This window comes from Ooceraea biroi, chromosome 12, assembly GCF_003672135.1.
Source record: "Ooceraea biroi isolate clonal line C1 chromosome 12, Obir_v5.4, whole genome shotgun sequence".
Classification (NCBI taxonomy): Eukaryota; Metazoa; Arthropoda; class Insecta; order Hymenoptera; family Formicidae; genus Ooceraea; species Ooceraea biroi.
The window spans coordinates 4730862-4747718 of record NC_039517.1 but is presented as its reverse complement, the minus strand read 5'-3'; the positions used below and the strand labels follow the sequence as shown (position 1 = coordinate 4747718).

The following is a 16857-nucleotide window of genomic DNA, read 5'->3' as shown; positions in this document are numbered from 1 at the left end:
CCCTCCCCTTCTCACTCTCTCTTTCTCTCTCATTCTCTCTTTAATTCTCTCTTCTTCTCTGCTTCTCTTCGCTTCTCCGCCGGTTCTGTCCATCGCTCAGCGGAGCTGAACGCGTTTGGTCGCCGCTGATTCGTACGCTGTTCGAAGCAGCGAATAACAGTCGACTGAGACCCTCGGTTCTTTAACCGACTCTTGCTTCCACGGTCGATTAGCTTTCTGAGAGATTCACGCTGCTGCGAAAAACGCGGCGCCTCTATTAACATTTATTGCGATTGCTTGAGTATTTTATTAAATATTTTTGTACGCGTGTGTTAATACGCGCGCACACACACATATACTTCTCCCCATTCCAGTTTTAATTACTCATTCTTTGTGGATTAATTTACTCCGCAACGTGTAATATTAACTGATCAATTAATGTAAAGTATCGGAGATGGAGTTTTTAGTATTTCTTTTTTATAGAAAATAATTATTAAACAGCTATAACTGCAACGTGATATTGTAATGCCAGTTGTTTGATCAGTAAATCTATACGGAATATAAAATCTCCATACTTGAATAAAATGTATGTCAAATACAATCACAGAAACATGTTCTGTGATTTAACGCAATCTTATTTGATATTTCTAAATTCGTAATAAAATAAAAAATAAAAAGCACATTGATAAAATTCTTAAAAATGCCTTAAAAATAATAATATATAGCACAATAGTAATAATGCCATGAATTTGGTTCTATAATATTTAGTAAAGTATGGACAATATTGTAAAATCACTTTTAGTATTTCGGTTTGTATCTTCCTCCCGTCTTTCTTCTTTTGTCCTTTCCATTTTCATTATATTGAGATGCTTGGACTGATAATCCAGTCTAGCCAGTGACATTTAATAAATGTTAGATGCGATATAAAATTATAAATACGTTTTTCACATTATTTACATATTCGCCATATTTCTTCGATTGCAATAATAATATCACATTTCGCAGTAAACCAATAGTTTTTTCGAATATTTCTGCAAATATAAATTTTTATTGCATTTAAACACGAAGACATACTCTTACATAATTATTATATCTCGTACCTTACTCCATTGAATACTCCATTCTCTTGTTACAGAAAAATCAATACCGAGTTATACCAAATAACAGAAATCTGACTAACAATAAGATTGCAAATAGAAAATGTATGTCCCGCGCTTGTTTTAGTCCTTTTTTCTCCAAAAAAATTTTAGATAAAATTTTTGATTGTTGATTAGACTTCATTGGAACTTCTATTCAGTAAATACTTTTTGTAAATCACACATATAATTGCCAAATTAATAAAAATATGAAGCTATAAGCCATTTTTTGCTTCATAGCAGAAACGTTGTGGAATTAATCAGAGCTCAGTTAAATCTGGTTTGGCTCTAGTTAACGGTCGTTGCGAACGATCATGAAAGGAAGGAAGGGACAGAGGACAGCGACAACGTTTCCGAAATTCGAGTTGACCGGCGCGGCTCGTTTCCATGGATTTCTTCGTTTTCATGGTGGAAACGAAGAAATCCATGCGCGTGTGCCGGTTAAAGAGAAACGAGACGTTGGAAAGGCAAACGTGCGCGGGAGGAAATGCGATGCACGGGGGAGGAGAAAGGGAAACCTAAGCCACCAGAAATAGCATCCCTTCCCGCATCATGCGGCCAGACCTTCTGCATGCGGCTCTGATCGTTCTAGTCGCATGCACCGTTGGCTGCCTTGCCTACGTCATACATTTGCTCGCCACGACGACGACGACGACGACGACGACGTGCAGCAACTTCGTCGTCCTACACGCATTCTCGTTCTTTGATCCTCTTTTTTTCTTTTTTCTCCCTCCTCCCCGCGTTTTCTATGTGACGGCAAAGCGGGACGCAGTTATAACGTAGTTCGGATTTTTCCCGTCGCATACTTTTCACGTGCACAGCCCCCGTTTTGCTTTCACCCCCTTGCATTTTTCTTGGGGCGCACGGGAGTGAAAAGCGTGCATGACTGGCGCAAAGTTTTCCAGTTTTCCGTGCGTCCCGCGACGTCTCGCGAGCCGCGTCTATTTTTCCCTCGCTGTTAAACATCGGCCTCTATTATTACGTCGCCTTTCATCGTTCGTTGTAATATTTTTATTACGGACTACCCACGTGGCACATGCGCCGCGCGCGCAGCTAGTGCACTCACGTCCCACGCCTTCCATTCTTGGCCTTCTGTCCGTTCTTCGCTTTCTGGTGTAACATACGTGTGCATGCATGTAGCGCGGCAAAGTCGTATAAAAGGACAATGTAATTTTAGTTTCACTTAACGTATCCTTTGAAACGCGCGCTGATACCCTATGCTGCCGCACCGCGGTTACACTTAACTCTTCTACATCGCTCTCACTCTTCGCTGTTTCAATGATTGACATTTTGTGCCGTAATCTCAGCTTTCCATTCATTGTACACTTGATCCCATGCAGTCTCATTCAATGCTTTCAACTTCGCCTCTGTATTCTCCCCAGATTCCTCGCTGGTCCAGGTATGAAAGATGACGTCAAAACGGGCGCAACTTAACAATTCATATCGTTACATGGGATATTCAAGATTACCATTCCTTTCTTTAATTTTCTTCTCTCTGTAATTAGACTTTTCGTGTCTCTTACGGATTTTTAACATTTAATTCATCTCGTTTTAGCTTTGTCTTAGAATCAGATTTTCGTTGAAACAGAAATCCGTGAAATAAATCCAACTATATATGACTATAAGATAAGGTAACTAGAGGAAAGCCCGTTTTAGATTAGATGTTACAATGGTTTAGTTTTCTGCCATTGATATTGGGTCGCACGGTCGATTTAACAAATGGAAACTTAGCCATCGATCTCAAGTGAAGCGTCATGGGCGCGGTCCATCCGTTTCCTTCATGTTGCGTGCACATGTCGTAAAACGTATTCCTACCGATATTGTTGTACACAATTCTCGACTGTGCCTTCAATAATGCTTACGCCAAAATCGATTATAAAAATATCTTGACATATCGATTAATTGAATGAACATAATCTAATCGTACGAAACTTATTAATTCTTTTTCTGATTTCGATTGAAGTGTGTGTGAAGAGCCTATTTCCTCTCTCCTCCTTCTCTCTCTCTCTCTTTCTCTGTTACCACGGATCACGATTTATCAATTATCGAATTCTCGAAGACTTATTGACAAGCGCAAGTATAACTGCCATATTCGTAGTATTATATAGCAATTATTGGTGCATTTTGCGTTGCAAATACGTTCCAGCTTATTCCACTACTTAAACACGTAGCAAACACATTCTTCTGTTGATTGTTAATAAACTTTAATGTACAAATTACAACCTCGGAGTGAGAATATTTGTTCACCTTTATATATGAATAATGCAATTATGGATGATGCAATAATTATTTTTCCGTAAAATATGGACTCGTGGCGTCGACGTGATAAGCAAGAGAGACGTTTTCGCATCGATTTCTGCGATAAGCTATTAATGCGAATCGTGAATGAGCCGTTTCGCTAATGTAATTTTACTTGCATTCGAAATAGATATAATCGTAGCCACGTCTGACCGATTAATTAATCAACGTAATCGATAAAATACCCAAACAAAGAATAAAAGCGCTTTTACATCGTTTCGTAATGTTGTAACGACAAGCAGCAAGCTGCAAGTGTTTTTTATCTTTTTAATTATTTAATATGATATTGTTACGCAATGATTTATGTTCTCTCAAAGTAATTATTCGTGACACGTAATGGATACTTGTATCACAAATGAGATTGCAACATGCAATATTATATTATCTTTTTCCGTGTAATATGTCCATTATCCAGTTTTTATAGGATTCTTACCGTAAAACGTAAAATTGTTAATATTTCTTTAGAATCATTCTATATCTTGGTTAAAGTTAATTAAAACTTGAGCAATTCTCTATTTCTCTTAATTATTTTATTATTATTAATTTAATTTTAATTATTTTTATACTTAGGATGAAATTGAAGATCTCTTAAACCATATCTTTAGTTATAATAACTAATATTTGCTGAAGAAACTTTATAATTTTATTAAAAACAGCTTGTACAAGAAAGTGTGCAATAATCAGTTGCATCAACGCATGCGTTCACAAGTAAGCGTTATTTAAAGAATTACTGGAATACGCGGAGCGGTGAAATGAGCATTCAATGATTCAGCTGGTCGTACAAAACGATAGAGACTGTGTTGCTAATTGTTAGAGCTCGGTATGCGAGCAATTGATCGAGAAATTTGTCAGCTAAGCATACATTGTCGTCTCCGCGAATTCAAATGCATTCCACACATCGATAAGCCCATGTTTTATTTTTACACATGGTATCCCGAAATAATAAAAACATTATACTGCGTGTCGCGCATAAATCTTGCTCGTTCGATTTTCCGCGTCGCAACGAGATCTCTTTACTTACCTCTCTTCTTCCAGTCGACCACCTTTTCCTTCGCAAATGAAGAATAGGAGAATAAAAAGAAATTATTTGACCAGAAAATAAAATTTTGTTTCTTTATAATTTCTTAATGAAAATGCATATTCTATACTTGGAATATTGTTAAACAATATTAGCGCAATATTGGAACATTAATATTAAAATTAATTAAAATTAATATTATACATTATATAATTATTTATTCTATCCTGTATCACAATTATAATCGACTATTAATTATATCGACTATATAATCGATATTTATGTTGAGATAAATTAGATTGCCAGCCGTGCTCGCGTACTTTGCGCGCTGACTCATTCTCAGTGGACATTTCTTCGAACATTGTCCATTTTGAATTTGATTTCCACATGATCCTTTAGTTAGCAATTAGCGCACCTGTTTGCAAGGTGCACGTTAACAACCAGCGGTGGGTTGACACTTTGTCAGCTGATTGTTCATTGTTAAATCGTCATCTTAAATCGAACATCACGCGAGCCTATCGCTATGTGTGATACCGCCGTCGTCGCTCTTGTAAACGTTACGTAACGCATGAGAATTTGAGTAAATACGCTGTGTGTATGTGTGTGTGATATAATAAATGCAACTAAACACCGCATATGTAACACTACACACGTATGTGATGTAAGACGTTCACGCGAGTTTCAGCTGTAACTAACATTGAGTCGGCATTAAATTTAAATATTACGAATACAAACGGGATCACATGATTATCAGTCGCTTCGACATATGACGTCAACACGTAGTTGCAAAGTCTTCTGAAAGTGGTGCTAACCAAGTTACGTGTTACACGCAGGGAAGTTTTGGGCATTCACATTTTTTGTCCTGCACATTGATCTGCCTATTGACTCATCCTGTTCTTTTTTTCCTTTTTCTTTTTCATCTTATCGCGTGTCTCCCTGAACACAAGATCCACGTCGAACAGTTCGCATACGATACTTTTACCTCTGATGTCGGCATGAAATTTATCTTATCTCTCGATGGCTTGCGCACGATGTGGATCGAATGGATGACGTTTGCGTCAAGATGATGTCGAATACTCTGCATTCATGGATAGGATTTACTGCTAAAATGTTGCCGCACGTATGGTCCCTTTACCTGGAACGTTTCTACAGAGAAACGCTCGTCATCCGCAACAGAAACGTTTGCCAAAGGAATGTTTGCGGAATATAAACGTAAACACGATAAATTCAATGAAAAAACACTCCGTGTGTATGTGTATATAGAAAATTATCGTTGTACACCGACAGCTTTTCTAAAAATAAATTGTACGATATTCTACGTGCTGACGAAGTGAAAACACATGTAAAAATATTACTTTTTTCCCGGTTACATATATATATATATATATATACTATACAAGATAATTTTAAGTATATCTTTTAGATGCAAAACGGCTATTTAATTGGCTAACAAATATCATATAATAGTAAGATCATATTTAAGACGACACTAATATAAGACTAGACTATGAATACCGTCCATAGAAATAGATCTCAAAATAGTCATGTTAGATAGTGACGTCACGTTTTAAATCTTCATGAAATTCAATAATTTATGAACGATCGCAGATTCTGATTTTTTACTACCCTTCATCACTGTCCTTTTCTTTCACCATGCATAAAAAATGCAAGGTATATCGAGATAAGTTGCATCGAGCTTTATGATATGTCTCGTATTCTCGTAATTTACGTTCCGCGGGTCAGATATACGACGCTGACATGAATTGGAAATCTACGGTGCACGCGGCGGTTCCGTCACGCCCGCGCAAAATTCACGCGCGCTCAATGAAAGGCATCGCAAATTGATAATTATGAATGAATACATCCAGTTTCTCGGGCACTAACTTGATCCGTTTCGCGGTATTCTTGGAGCGGATAATCGGCGTTGCGCTCGCTGATTTGTTCTTCCTCCTCGCCGGTCGCTGCGTGGTCCGAATAGATTTACATGTCTGAACGGACTATTATCGGGAACGCACTTGGAAATCTGTTTTCGTCGCAGCAACAACGCGATCCTGCGCTCTTGAGATCCCGCGATAATGGGGATTCTTCGCAAACGTTATCAGTTGTCTCGTTTATTTTTTCGTCTGACGAGGAGATGAGAATATTGTACTATACAGTCTTGCTGTGAAGGCATCCAGTAGTCTTTCGATCGTATACCTATATATATCACACCTACATAAACACCGTGATAAAATTCTTGGACAAAAGTTGAATGTCCAATGTTTTGTCTTTTACATTATTCTCGAAGATAACCTTTATATGATTCATAAAATGTTGCAGCTGAAATATTGTCAATTTTAGTGACAGGTTCTTTAGTTTTAGTGACAGTTTTCTGTTGATATGTTTGAGCAGAAATGACTTTTGCAAATATTTATACAATTTTGGAATTGTAGGAATTATGTCAGTTTGAATTAAAAAATATAAAAAGAATATTATGAATAATGTTAGAAAAATAGTAAAAATACAAAAATAATATATTCTTCAAATTGGAAATGAATGGAGTTCGAATTCGGTCTCCTGTCTCTTGTACGCGTCCCACAACTTATTTGCGCATATTCGTAGAAACTTTTGCATGGTCGACACTATCATTTCTCGCAGTATATTTACTTTGCATTCCGAGATAAAAATTAGCTTAAAGATTTGCGAGGAGGAAGGTCATGGTCGAGGATGAGCAAACAGTGCGATCAGTATTTGGCCGTGTTATCGTAAACCGTTTGAAACTCCATTCATTCAGTTGCATCTGGGAGACACTGTCGTTATAATCGACGATAAGGACAGCAACGGCGACGACGACGATGACGGTGGCGCTGATGGTCGACTTGGTCACGTGTTACCGACTCGAGATGAATGGATAGATGTTCGTACAGCATCGAATACCAATGACGAAAGGGGAAGAGATAGGCGAGTAGATAGATGAGTGTGAAAAGAGAGAAGCACAACGTGCGCGGCAGCGTACGGGGGCGCGCGAGGGAAGACGGCGGAATAGAACGTGATCAGACTGGGATTTCTAAGCGCTTTCTATTTATCTGTATACACGTGTTGCGGGCTCGTACCACTGATAACCCCACGAATAATTATCGTGCACTGCAAGAGGATTGTCGCACGAGCTTGGATGTTGTTGTGCTGGCCTGATGGCTAATAAAGTGCAATCATTTTCCTCCTTTATCGCTGGTCTTAATTTTTATTTCAACGTCAACTCTAATGATATTCGATTACAATTGAAGCACAAAATTATGTAATATTTTTACTTTAATGTTCCAATATTGCATTAATATTATTAAGAGTATAGATTAATGGTTAATTCTGTTTATAAGAATGTGCATTTTTACAAAAAATTATGAAGCAAGAAATTTTAGGTTTTCGTCATAGCCTTTGTTTCTATTCTTTTATTTTTCATTTTTTTCTTTTTAACATTTCTTCTTATTTTATATTTATTTTTGTAGATTTCCATTTTATATCCACTACATCTCGCGCGTATGTGTATATCATTTTTCTAAAATATTATAATAATACTTTACTTCGAAAAACAAATAAGAGAACTTTCAACTTCCGTTTAAATCGCAATCGTGATAACACATTATTCATATATTCACGTATCTTCACAAAATAAGACATTGAAATGAGAGTCAAGTTGGCCAATCAACTGATATAAGAGAGTTAAGAAAAATTGGAATCTCAGAGACAGAGTTAAGAAAATAGAAAAATTGTCCAAGTTTATCTACATTCTGTGATCGTTGTTCCGCACGAGTATCACGTTTTGACTTGTAGTGCTAGATCGCGACACGCGCGTTACACGTTGTTGCGTCATCCCATCGCAACGTTTCATTCAACTTGGAGTCTTTCGTACGAAGGTCAAGCGAACCGTGACTATCGCTGGCACGAGCACTCTCTCCATTCTTTTCCGCTCCAAGCTATCCTCCCCCTCGTTTCTTTATCCCCTTCTTCCTCAACGACCAACGTACACTTCCTCTTCTGCGCGAGCAGCCAACCGTTCTTTCTTTGAATCGCTCCCCCCTTATTTTTAAACGTGCGTACGTTTCCTTTCTTTCAAAGTTAATATGCAGTTTCTTATCCGTTTTTTACGTTAAAATCGTGCTAACTGTGGCACGCACTGAACAACTTTTGCTAGAAACGATATATTTAAACGTTCGACGAATAAATAAGAGGGAAGGAGAGAGACACAAATATGTTTGATTTTATTAAAATGACACATGACGTCTCCCTACTGCAGCGCGGAGCATTTTATGCAGATAAAAGCCGACGGTGTGTCGACTTGAATTAATTTCAGTTCAATACGTTTTCGTTTCACCAGCGCGACGCTCGAAGCATGAGCAACTTTCTGAGCGCCAACGGGATTACCGACGGTAGCGGTATGCTGACGGTGATGGCGAAGCTGTTGAAACAAGAGCTGACCTCGGACGCCGAAGAAGAGGGCCTGGTGCCGGCCCTGCCCGGCAAAGTCACCTCGATGCGGAAGGTGCCCTCCCTCTCGGACCTCTCCGACCCGGAAAGCTCCTTAGGTAAGTATCTTCTTCACAATTTTGATGCTTGCTGTACACTAATATTCCAATATTATTTCTGTGTGATTCATAGATATATTTCACACTTTTAATCGTTGTGAGTGACGGGTACATGATTGTAAATATCATATAAATGATGTACTCTAAAAGGAAGTACTTAGGGCTATAGTAGACAATAAATGGATAGGATAATTTGTTAAGTTACGGTTAAGCGTTTAGTAAAACGCTACAGATATTGCATTCCGCAAATTTTTTTGCAAGAAGTGCTCATTTGAACAATTTTAATTATTTATGTTAACAGTTTTGTAAAAAGTATTTATTAAAAAATTTTAATTATTTATATCAAATAAATGACATAGATGCAATCACTTATATTGCAAATATATCACTATGATTGTAAATACACTGTGATTGTAAATTGCAATCACTTAATTCATAGCAGCACAGTATTTTCTGTTTTACGTGACGTAACAATCCCAGTTTTCCAGTTCTTACAATTAGTCATTGCGTATTTTATTGTGTTGCTGGTAACAAGTGCATGCCAATGGCGTGAGAAAATACGCACGAGACTGTTTACCCAGACAGTGCAACAATCCCCAGTCCCAGTCTAGTGTTCTCATCAAGTAATTATCTCGTGGAACGATTTTGTCAAGTTTAAAAGCTACTTGTTACTTTATTAAAAGCCATGATATATGCCGCACGCACATATGTATAAGTATACAATCTATATTATATATTTAATGAAAAATTTCATTTTACTGTGAATTTTTATGTATTTAAAAACGGAAGACATTTCCATTTATTTCATATCCCGATTTGAAAACATTAAGTAAAAAGTTGCAAAGTGAATTGTTTATCATGTTATATATATATATATATTTGTTATATTTTATGTTTATATTACATATGTTATATTATATATGTTATATTTGTTACTCTTTATTTTTCTTAGTTTTTTATTACTTTTCTTTTTTTCCACGTATTTAAGACATGTTTTAAAAATGATAAGAAGAAAAAGTTGATATAACGTGGAGAATAGTGAAATCAGCGCTTTCGTTGCTTCTTGAAATACGATCGACTATGATTCCGATAGATAGTGTTGTGTTAACGTCGGATCCCGACACTTAAAGGTACACTTACATTCGATGACGCTTGCATAATACGAGCACTAGCTATGCGAATCGCACTCACACGTATATGATTCGTTCAATTAGATCGCGCGAGTTTTCTGTGTCGTGCTCTTTGCGCGACGTCAAGTGAGGCAGTAGAATGTTTAAACGTCATTTTGTTATTTTAGCAATATTATAATACGACAGTCGAACTCGTAACTCGCATATTTTGTTTTTAATCCACTTGTATTATCGTTCTTCAATATTATTCCTCCTGTTACATAAATCCAAGGTTTTTACATGCACATGTAAATGGGAAAATATATGTAACGAGCAAAGCTGTAACGTAAATGATAATATTCCTCGCGGGAGCAATCATATTCAATATTATCTCTTTCTCCATTGTCCCCATTTCATTCAATTTCTCTGCCATTTTAACGTCTTTAAATAACGCGTGAGGGAAGTAAATTTCAAGCAGATCAAAAACGTAAATTTAATCACGCATGAAAATTGGAATTTTCTAGGACAAACGTCGACTGTCGAGCGACGATACGAGTCATCCTTGTTACTCGCGGCTCGTCGTGCGCGATCAAAATGTAGCGAGAATTTACGAATTGGATAATCAGCAGCATCCTCATTAAAGCCCCCCCGCTGAACGCCCCCGCCTTCCATTCTCTGGCGGGCGTGTGTATGGGGTACACGTACGCGTCGCATCGCGTCGTCCCCGCCCGATTTATCCGCTCTTATCCGACTCCGAGAGGGAACGAGCATTTTTCAGTGATTCCGTGTTTTTCTCGTTTCTTTTCTAACGGCGAGCTTATGCAACCGTACGTGAGTCATTCTTATAAATATTTAAGTTTATTATTTGGAGACAAACAGACAGATAATAAACTTTATCTCCTGAATAGTTGCAGAGAACGAGATGTCGGAATTCGTTGTTAATCGTTTGTACAAATATTGTCGGAATGGATGGCAGACAGTGAAAGAGGGAGAAAAGAGTACATTTGTGAGCAATTGTTGAAAATGTTCTGCACTTTGCTATTTGCTCAACATTTTTTAATATCTTTCATGACTTTGAGGGCACATGACTTGAATAAACTAAAATTCAACAATTATTTAATATACAATATTTATATGTTAATTTATGTGTTCAAATATATTTTTATTTATTTTTAACAAAATTTAAAAATTTTCTTATTGGATCTTCAATATTATATATTTTTATGAGATATAATTATTTGCTATTTACAATAAGCATTAATATAAAGCGCTTAACTTCTCTGCCATTATTTTAAATAAAAAACTCCAATTGAAATGTTGCTGAGAAAGATCACGGCGCTTTTGAGGAAGATCTACTTGTTCAAGTTGCAAACGTATCCGATGCGATTAGCAGTTAGAACTTGAACAACGCGATAAATATGAGCGTGGGATTTCAATTGGACGGTACGTAGATTATACCGTAATAGCGACCGTGTAACAACGCGACGCATGCGCACAAGTCGCGTGTAATTAAGTAACCGATTTACCGCGCGTCATTTAACTTTCGGCGTGTATGAGTCAGCCGCGATATTGTTTATTGGCGAGGGATCTGCGGCGGGCGAATAATCGAATCGGTTGAGATGATTCAAACTGAACTCGTTTCCATTCTCGTACTGATATTTCATTCGCAACACGCATGCCCCCTAATTCGCTTAATTGCAAAGCACTTGGCGGGTGGCGGCGTGAAATTCTCTTTACGTCGCGAACGAAGTTAACGATTTCGTGTGTCACAAGTTTGATACGTAATTACCGATCACGTGACGCAATGCATGATATTTGGTCATAGAATTGTTTTTCCAATTCAATTTACATTCAGCGATATTCAATTGTTATAATATACTGAGTTGTTAATATACTGAGATGAATGAACTCTGAATAGAATAATATTGTACAGAAATATACATTTTTTTATTAATATCTGATATTGTAAAGTGACCAGGCATCCCGGATTTGAGTTGTTTATCCCTCATTAAAAACTATCCCGCATTGGACATGTAATTTATTTATTTAATATTATTCTTTATATTTATAGTTATTTTTAATATTGATGTATATGATCATTTTTTGCATTGTGACTATTATTTTCTGTAGTTACTTTTTTGTTATGAAAAGAAGAGTTTTATAATTTTTTTTATTAATTAATCAGAAGTATGGTTTTCTTGTAAGTTTTATATTAATAAACGCAAAAGATAAATCCAAGACATTTTAGTAACGCACAATTAAATAAACTAAGAAAATGATATCCGAACGTGTTAAGCGTTTTTTTTTTAATTTTATTTGGATACGTGCCGCATTCCAACATAAAACATCTGGTCACTTTATGATATTGGAGTGATATGGAGATCTTCGATTTACATGATGTAAACTTGTAATATAAAATGTAAATTGTCGTGACTGCTTTGCGGAGTTTTCATCATGTGCACGGGATTTCCATGATTTAACTTTCCACACTTGCCTTTTTCATAACGGTATCTAACACTATTGTTGGATGATCGAACGTTGGATCTTCGTTTACAGCACATTGGCATCGATGTGACTGACAGTACCCAGAATGTTTTATGCAAATAGCCATTGTCTATCTTGACATTGACGTGATGGCGAGGGATTTGTTTTGCGCTCTTTACGTGACGTCGTCGTTGGACACCGCAAAACGTAATGCATCCGTGTCGCGAATGCAACGCTATGATAAGCTCGGCTCTCGCTCTCGCGTGCTCGTCAAGATACATTGTCTCATAAATATGAATTCGAATTCCATGGCAAACACCGCGTGAGGGAAAAAAGGCCAAGGAACTATGAGGAAAATGTGGTTACTGTATAATACAGTCATTAAGTAACGTTTTGACGAGATGTGAAATGCTAATATTGTGTGTTTGTCATAATTATCTGTAACAAAATAAAAGATCTGTTTATAATTTAAATATCAACTTTCAGTTTCTTTTCATTGGCATCCATATTTTTAAATTTGTAGATTATTTTATGTTTTAATCTTTTATGTTTTTATATTTTTATATAAAAACATGAAAGTTGATATTTAAATTATATTTTTATATTTATATTTTTATGTTTGTGGAATATGAATGGCTTGTTAATCCGATGGGCTCGAAGCAACGTATGTTTCCTACTTATTCCACAGCCAAATCGACACCGGATGATCGAAGCTCGTTAAATTACGTGTCCCGACTCACTAAAAAGCTCCCTCCCGCCATTTCTTATCTTCTTGTCTCGTGTCTCCGTATGTTAATCGTAAATCAACGACGCTACACATGTAGTCCTCTACTCAAATAAAACAAGACAATTTATATATATCTTATACAAGGCAAGACTTTATACAAATAGAAATAGAGCATTTCTAGACTTAGAGTTCTCGACTATTGAAATCCTTTAAATACACAAATGAAAAAGTTCTAGCCGTTGAAATTTTTTTCTTTTTCCGAGGAGTTCTGAGTTGTTGATATCGTTATTTTTTATATTGCCTAGAGTTCTCGACTATTGAAAATCCTTTAAATACACGAATGAAAAAGTTCTAGCCGTTGAAATTTTTTTCTTTTTCCGAGGAGTTCTGAGTTGTTGATATCGTTATTTTTTATATTGCCTAGAGTTCTCGACTATTGAAAATCCTTTAAATACACAAATGAATAAGTTCTAGCCGTTGAAATTTTTTTCTTTTTCCGAGGAGTTCTGAGTTGTTGATATCGTTATTTTTTATATTGCCTAGAGTTCTCGACTATTGAAAATCTTTTAAATACACAAATGAAAAAGTTCTAGCCGTTGAAAGTTTTTTCTTTTTCCGAGGAGTTCTGAGTTGTTGATATCGTTATTTTTTATATTGCCTAGAGTTCTCGACTATTGAAAATCCTTTAAATACACAAATGAAAAAGTTCTAGCCGTTGAAAGTTTTTTCTTTTTCCGAGGAGTTCTGAGTTGTTGATATCGTTATTTTTTATATTGCCTAGAGTTCTCGACTATTGAAAATCCTTTAAATACACAAATGAAAAAGTTCTAGCCGTTGAAATTTTTTTCTTTTTCCGAGGAGTTCTGAGTTGTTGATATTGTTATTTTTTATATTGCCTAGAGTTCTCGACTATTGAAAATCCTTTAAATACACAAATGAAAAAGTTCTAGCCGTTGAAATTTTTTTCTTTTTCCGAGGAGTTCTGAGTTGTTGATATCGTTATTTTTTATATTGCCTAGAGTTCTCGACTATTGAAAATCTTTTAAATACACAAATGAAAAAGTTCTAACCGTTGAAAGTTTTTTAGTTGTGGAAATTAGACATTTCCACAACTCGGTACTTGTGATTTCGACAACATTCACTCAGTACTTCATACCTAAAATTTCATCAAAATCGGAAGAAGGTAGTATACTAAAGTTAAGCCGCCCAAGCTTTATTACCGTTGTTATTCTAGTCGACTCATCAAGTCCAATCAATAAACACGCGGTGCTCTGAAAAATTTAGTAGCTGGGGGGGATTTGCAAGTCGTGACGAGTGAGCCCGAATTCATTCAGGCGTTGTCAGAAGCTGGGAAATGAATGAGAAAGAGAGAAAGAGGGAAAGAGAAATCGCCAGTAAAGCCCTGCACCTGCATGGGAATATGCGGAGACGACGCAAGAGTGGCGAGTGGGAGTGCGGACTCTCCATAGAGAACGAAAAGAGGAGAGAGGGAGAGGGGGAAGGAAGGGAGGGGGGGGGAGTCGCCGGCCGGCCGGCTAGTCTGGGTACACTAGACGTCATAAATGTCTTTCTATCGTAAATGACTCATTACACAGGCATTCTTAGAAAGAACAATGTATCATATTGAGAGTTTTGTGAATGAAGACTGTAAATGTAGCTGAGATCTCGCTCAATTCACGGAAAATTAAAGATATATGTATTTCCTTACTTTATATAGCGTACAATATTGGACTATAATATATAAAGCGCAGAGAAAAATAGTTCAGGGAAGGGGGGATTATTTTATTCGTAAAAAATTTTACTTTTAATTCGTAAATTATTCATAAATTTCTACGTATACACTGCGTCCACTGCACGCGCGCGCGCGCGCGCGCACACACACACACACACAATGAAATGTCCAGGACTGGAGAGAAGCATTTACAGTGCCTGGTGTACGTCGCGCGAAACGCGTAACCGCAGCTGTGCGTGCGGTCAAACTCCCTCTCCCTCCCGCACCCTCTCACATCCGCGCCTTCGTCTTCCCTCTGGTTCGCGTTGCTTACCTACCTACCCGACCCGAGACCAGACTCAGATATGGTTCTCACGTTCTCGATCGTCGGCGACGGCGATTTGCAGTTTGAAACAAACCCGCCCCGGTACGCGTGGCTCTCCCTGGACCTGTCGAGTGCTTGTCCTCTTGTCTGTTTTTCTTCCTTCGGCAGAACGCCTATTGCCCCTTCGAGAACGCAACTCTGAGAGCGGCGAGTCGGTTGTCTTTCATCTTGAAGAAAATTGAGGCAAACCGCGTATCTCTTCGGAAATAATTTTCGGCCTTATTCTCATGGGAAAGATCTCAAACTGAGAATTTAATCGTATTGATTTCATTCAATTCAAATCGTTGATTTTGTTACGTGGATGATGGTATTTATTATTATTTATGTTATTTAATACTTTTTTTATCTTTATTTGCGAAAGCCATTCGCAAGTATTAACTTGTAAAAATATCTCAAGTATTTAATTAGTCACGTTTATTATAGATGTATAATAATAGCTTTAATAAATATTTAAAAAGTTTTGTAAAACATTAGGCAAGAGATTATCTGAGTAGTTACTTGAAAGGATGCGTTTTATTACTAATCTCTTATTTACTTAATTAATTTTTGAAATATCACGGTGTTGATTAATTATAACGTTATCGTCTAAACTTTATCGTCTTCTTACTTTTTGTACTTTTATTTCTCACAATGATTGATTGAATACTGATTAAACCATTAGACGGACTGTCTGTAAAGCAGAGAGAACGATAAAAATAATGGCGATATAAATGAAATCTTTCTATTTCTCTTCTCGCAACTCCTCGATACAGCTTGTTGTTTGCACGGATCGATGTTGACCTCACGATTGAAATGGCTTGCGTAGGTCCGTTTTATCTTTTCTCCAACCGATACGATATATATTGATCTCGTTATTGCCGTCTTTTACATCAAGAATCCGATAACTTTTCACGAAACGATGTCATTGATCGAGAACTTCAATGATACTTTATACTCAGGGTTTAATTAGGTAAAGAAAAAGATGCACATTTTGTAGACCTACAACAGTTTTCACACTTACATACTTTTAAAATCGTACATGCTGATTATGAGATTAGAAATGCGCTTATCTAACATCACGCTATCTTCATCTATACGTATAAGCGAAGATGGATAGATTGATTATTTTTTCAAATAAATTTATAACAAGACGATCTACTCGTTCGACGAATCTAACATAAAATTCTAATTTGTATTATTTATTTGTATTATATTTTCACGCGCCTTTAAAATGAATTCCAACAATTTTCGATCGAACAATTATAATATTTTCATTTGACGCGGTCGCGTTGTTTCGAATTCGCGTGGTTTATAATAATTGCACGGCTGGCGAGCTGTTTTCCCGGTGTATTGAGCGAGATTGAAGATAGTCTTGCTCGTGAAAAATGAAGTGCGTTGCCGTTAATGCACTGCATAAATAAAGATTGGGTCGCGGGTCAGCCACGCCGACAAGTAAGTGTCTACCTCTGCCG

The 16857-nt window shown here is 36.8% G+C and overlaps 1 protein-coding gene across 4 annotated transcripts in view; it reads left to right on the top strand.

The window, feature by feature from the left end:
- LOC105276598 (ETS-like protein pointed) overlaps positions 1-16857 on the top strand; it is a 107007-nt gene that overhangs the window by 7584 nt on the left and 82566 nt on the right. For 3 of the 4 annotated variants that reach the window (XM_011334348.3, XM_011334352.3, XM_011334349.3), the window contains exon 3: positions 8759-8990. In XM_011334348.3, the coding sequence (XP_011332650.1) occupies positions 8759-8990 (232 nt within the window). The remainder of the gene's footprint in view (positions 1-8758; positions 8991-16857) is intronic. The other variant, XM_011334350.3, reaches the window with a different exon arrangement.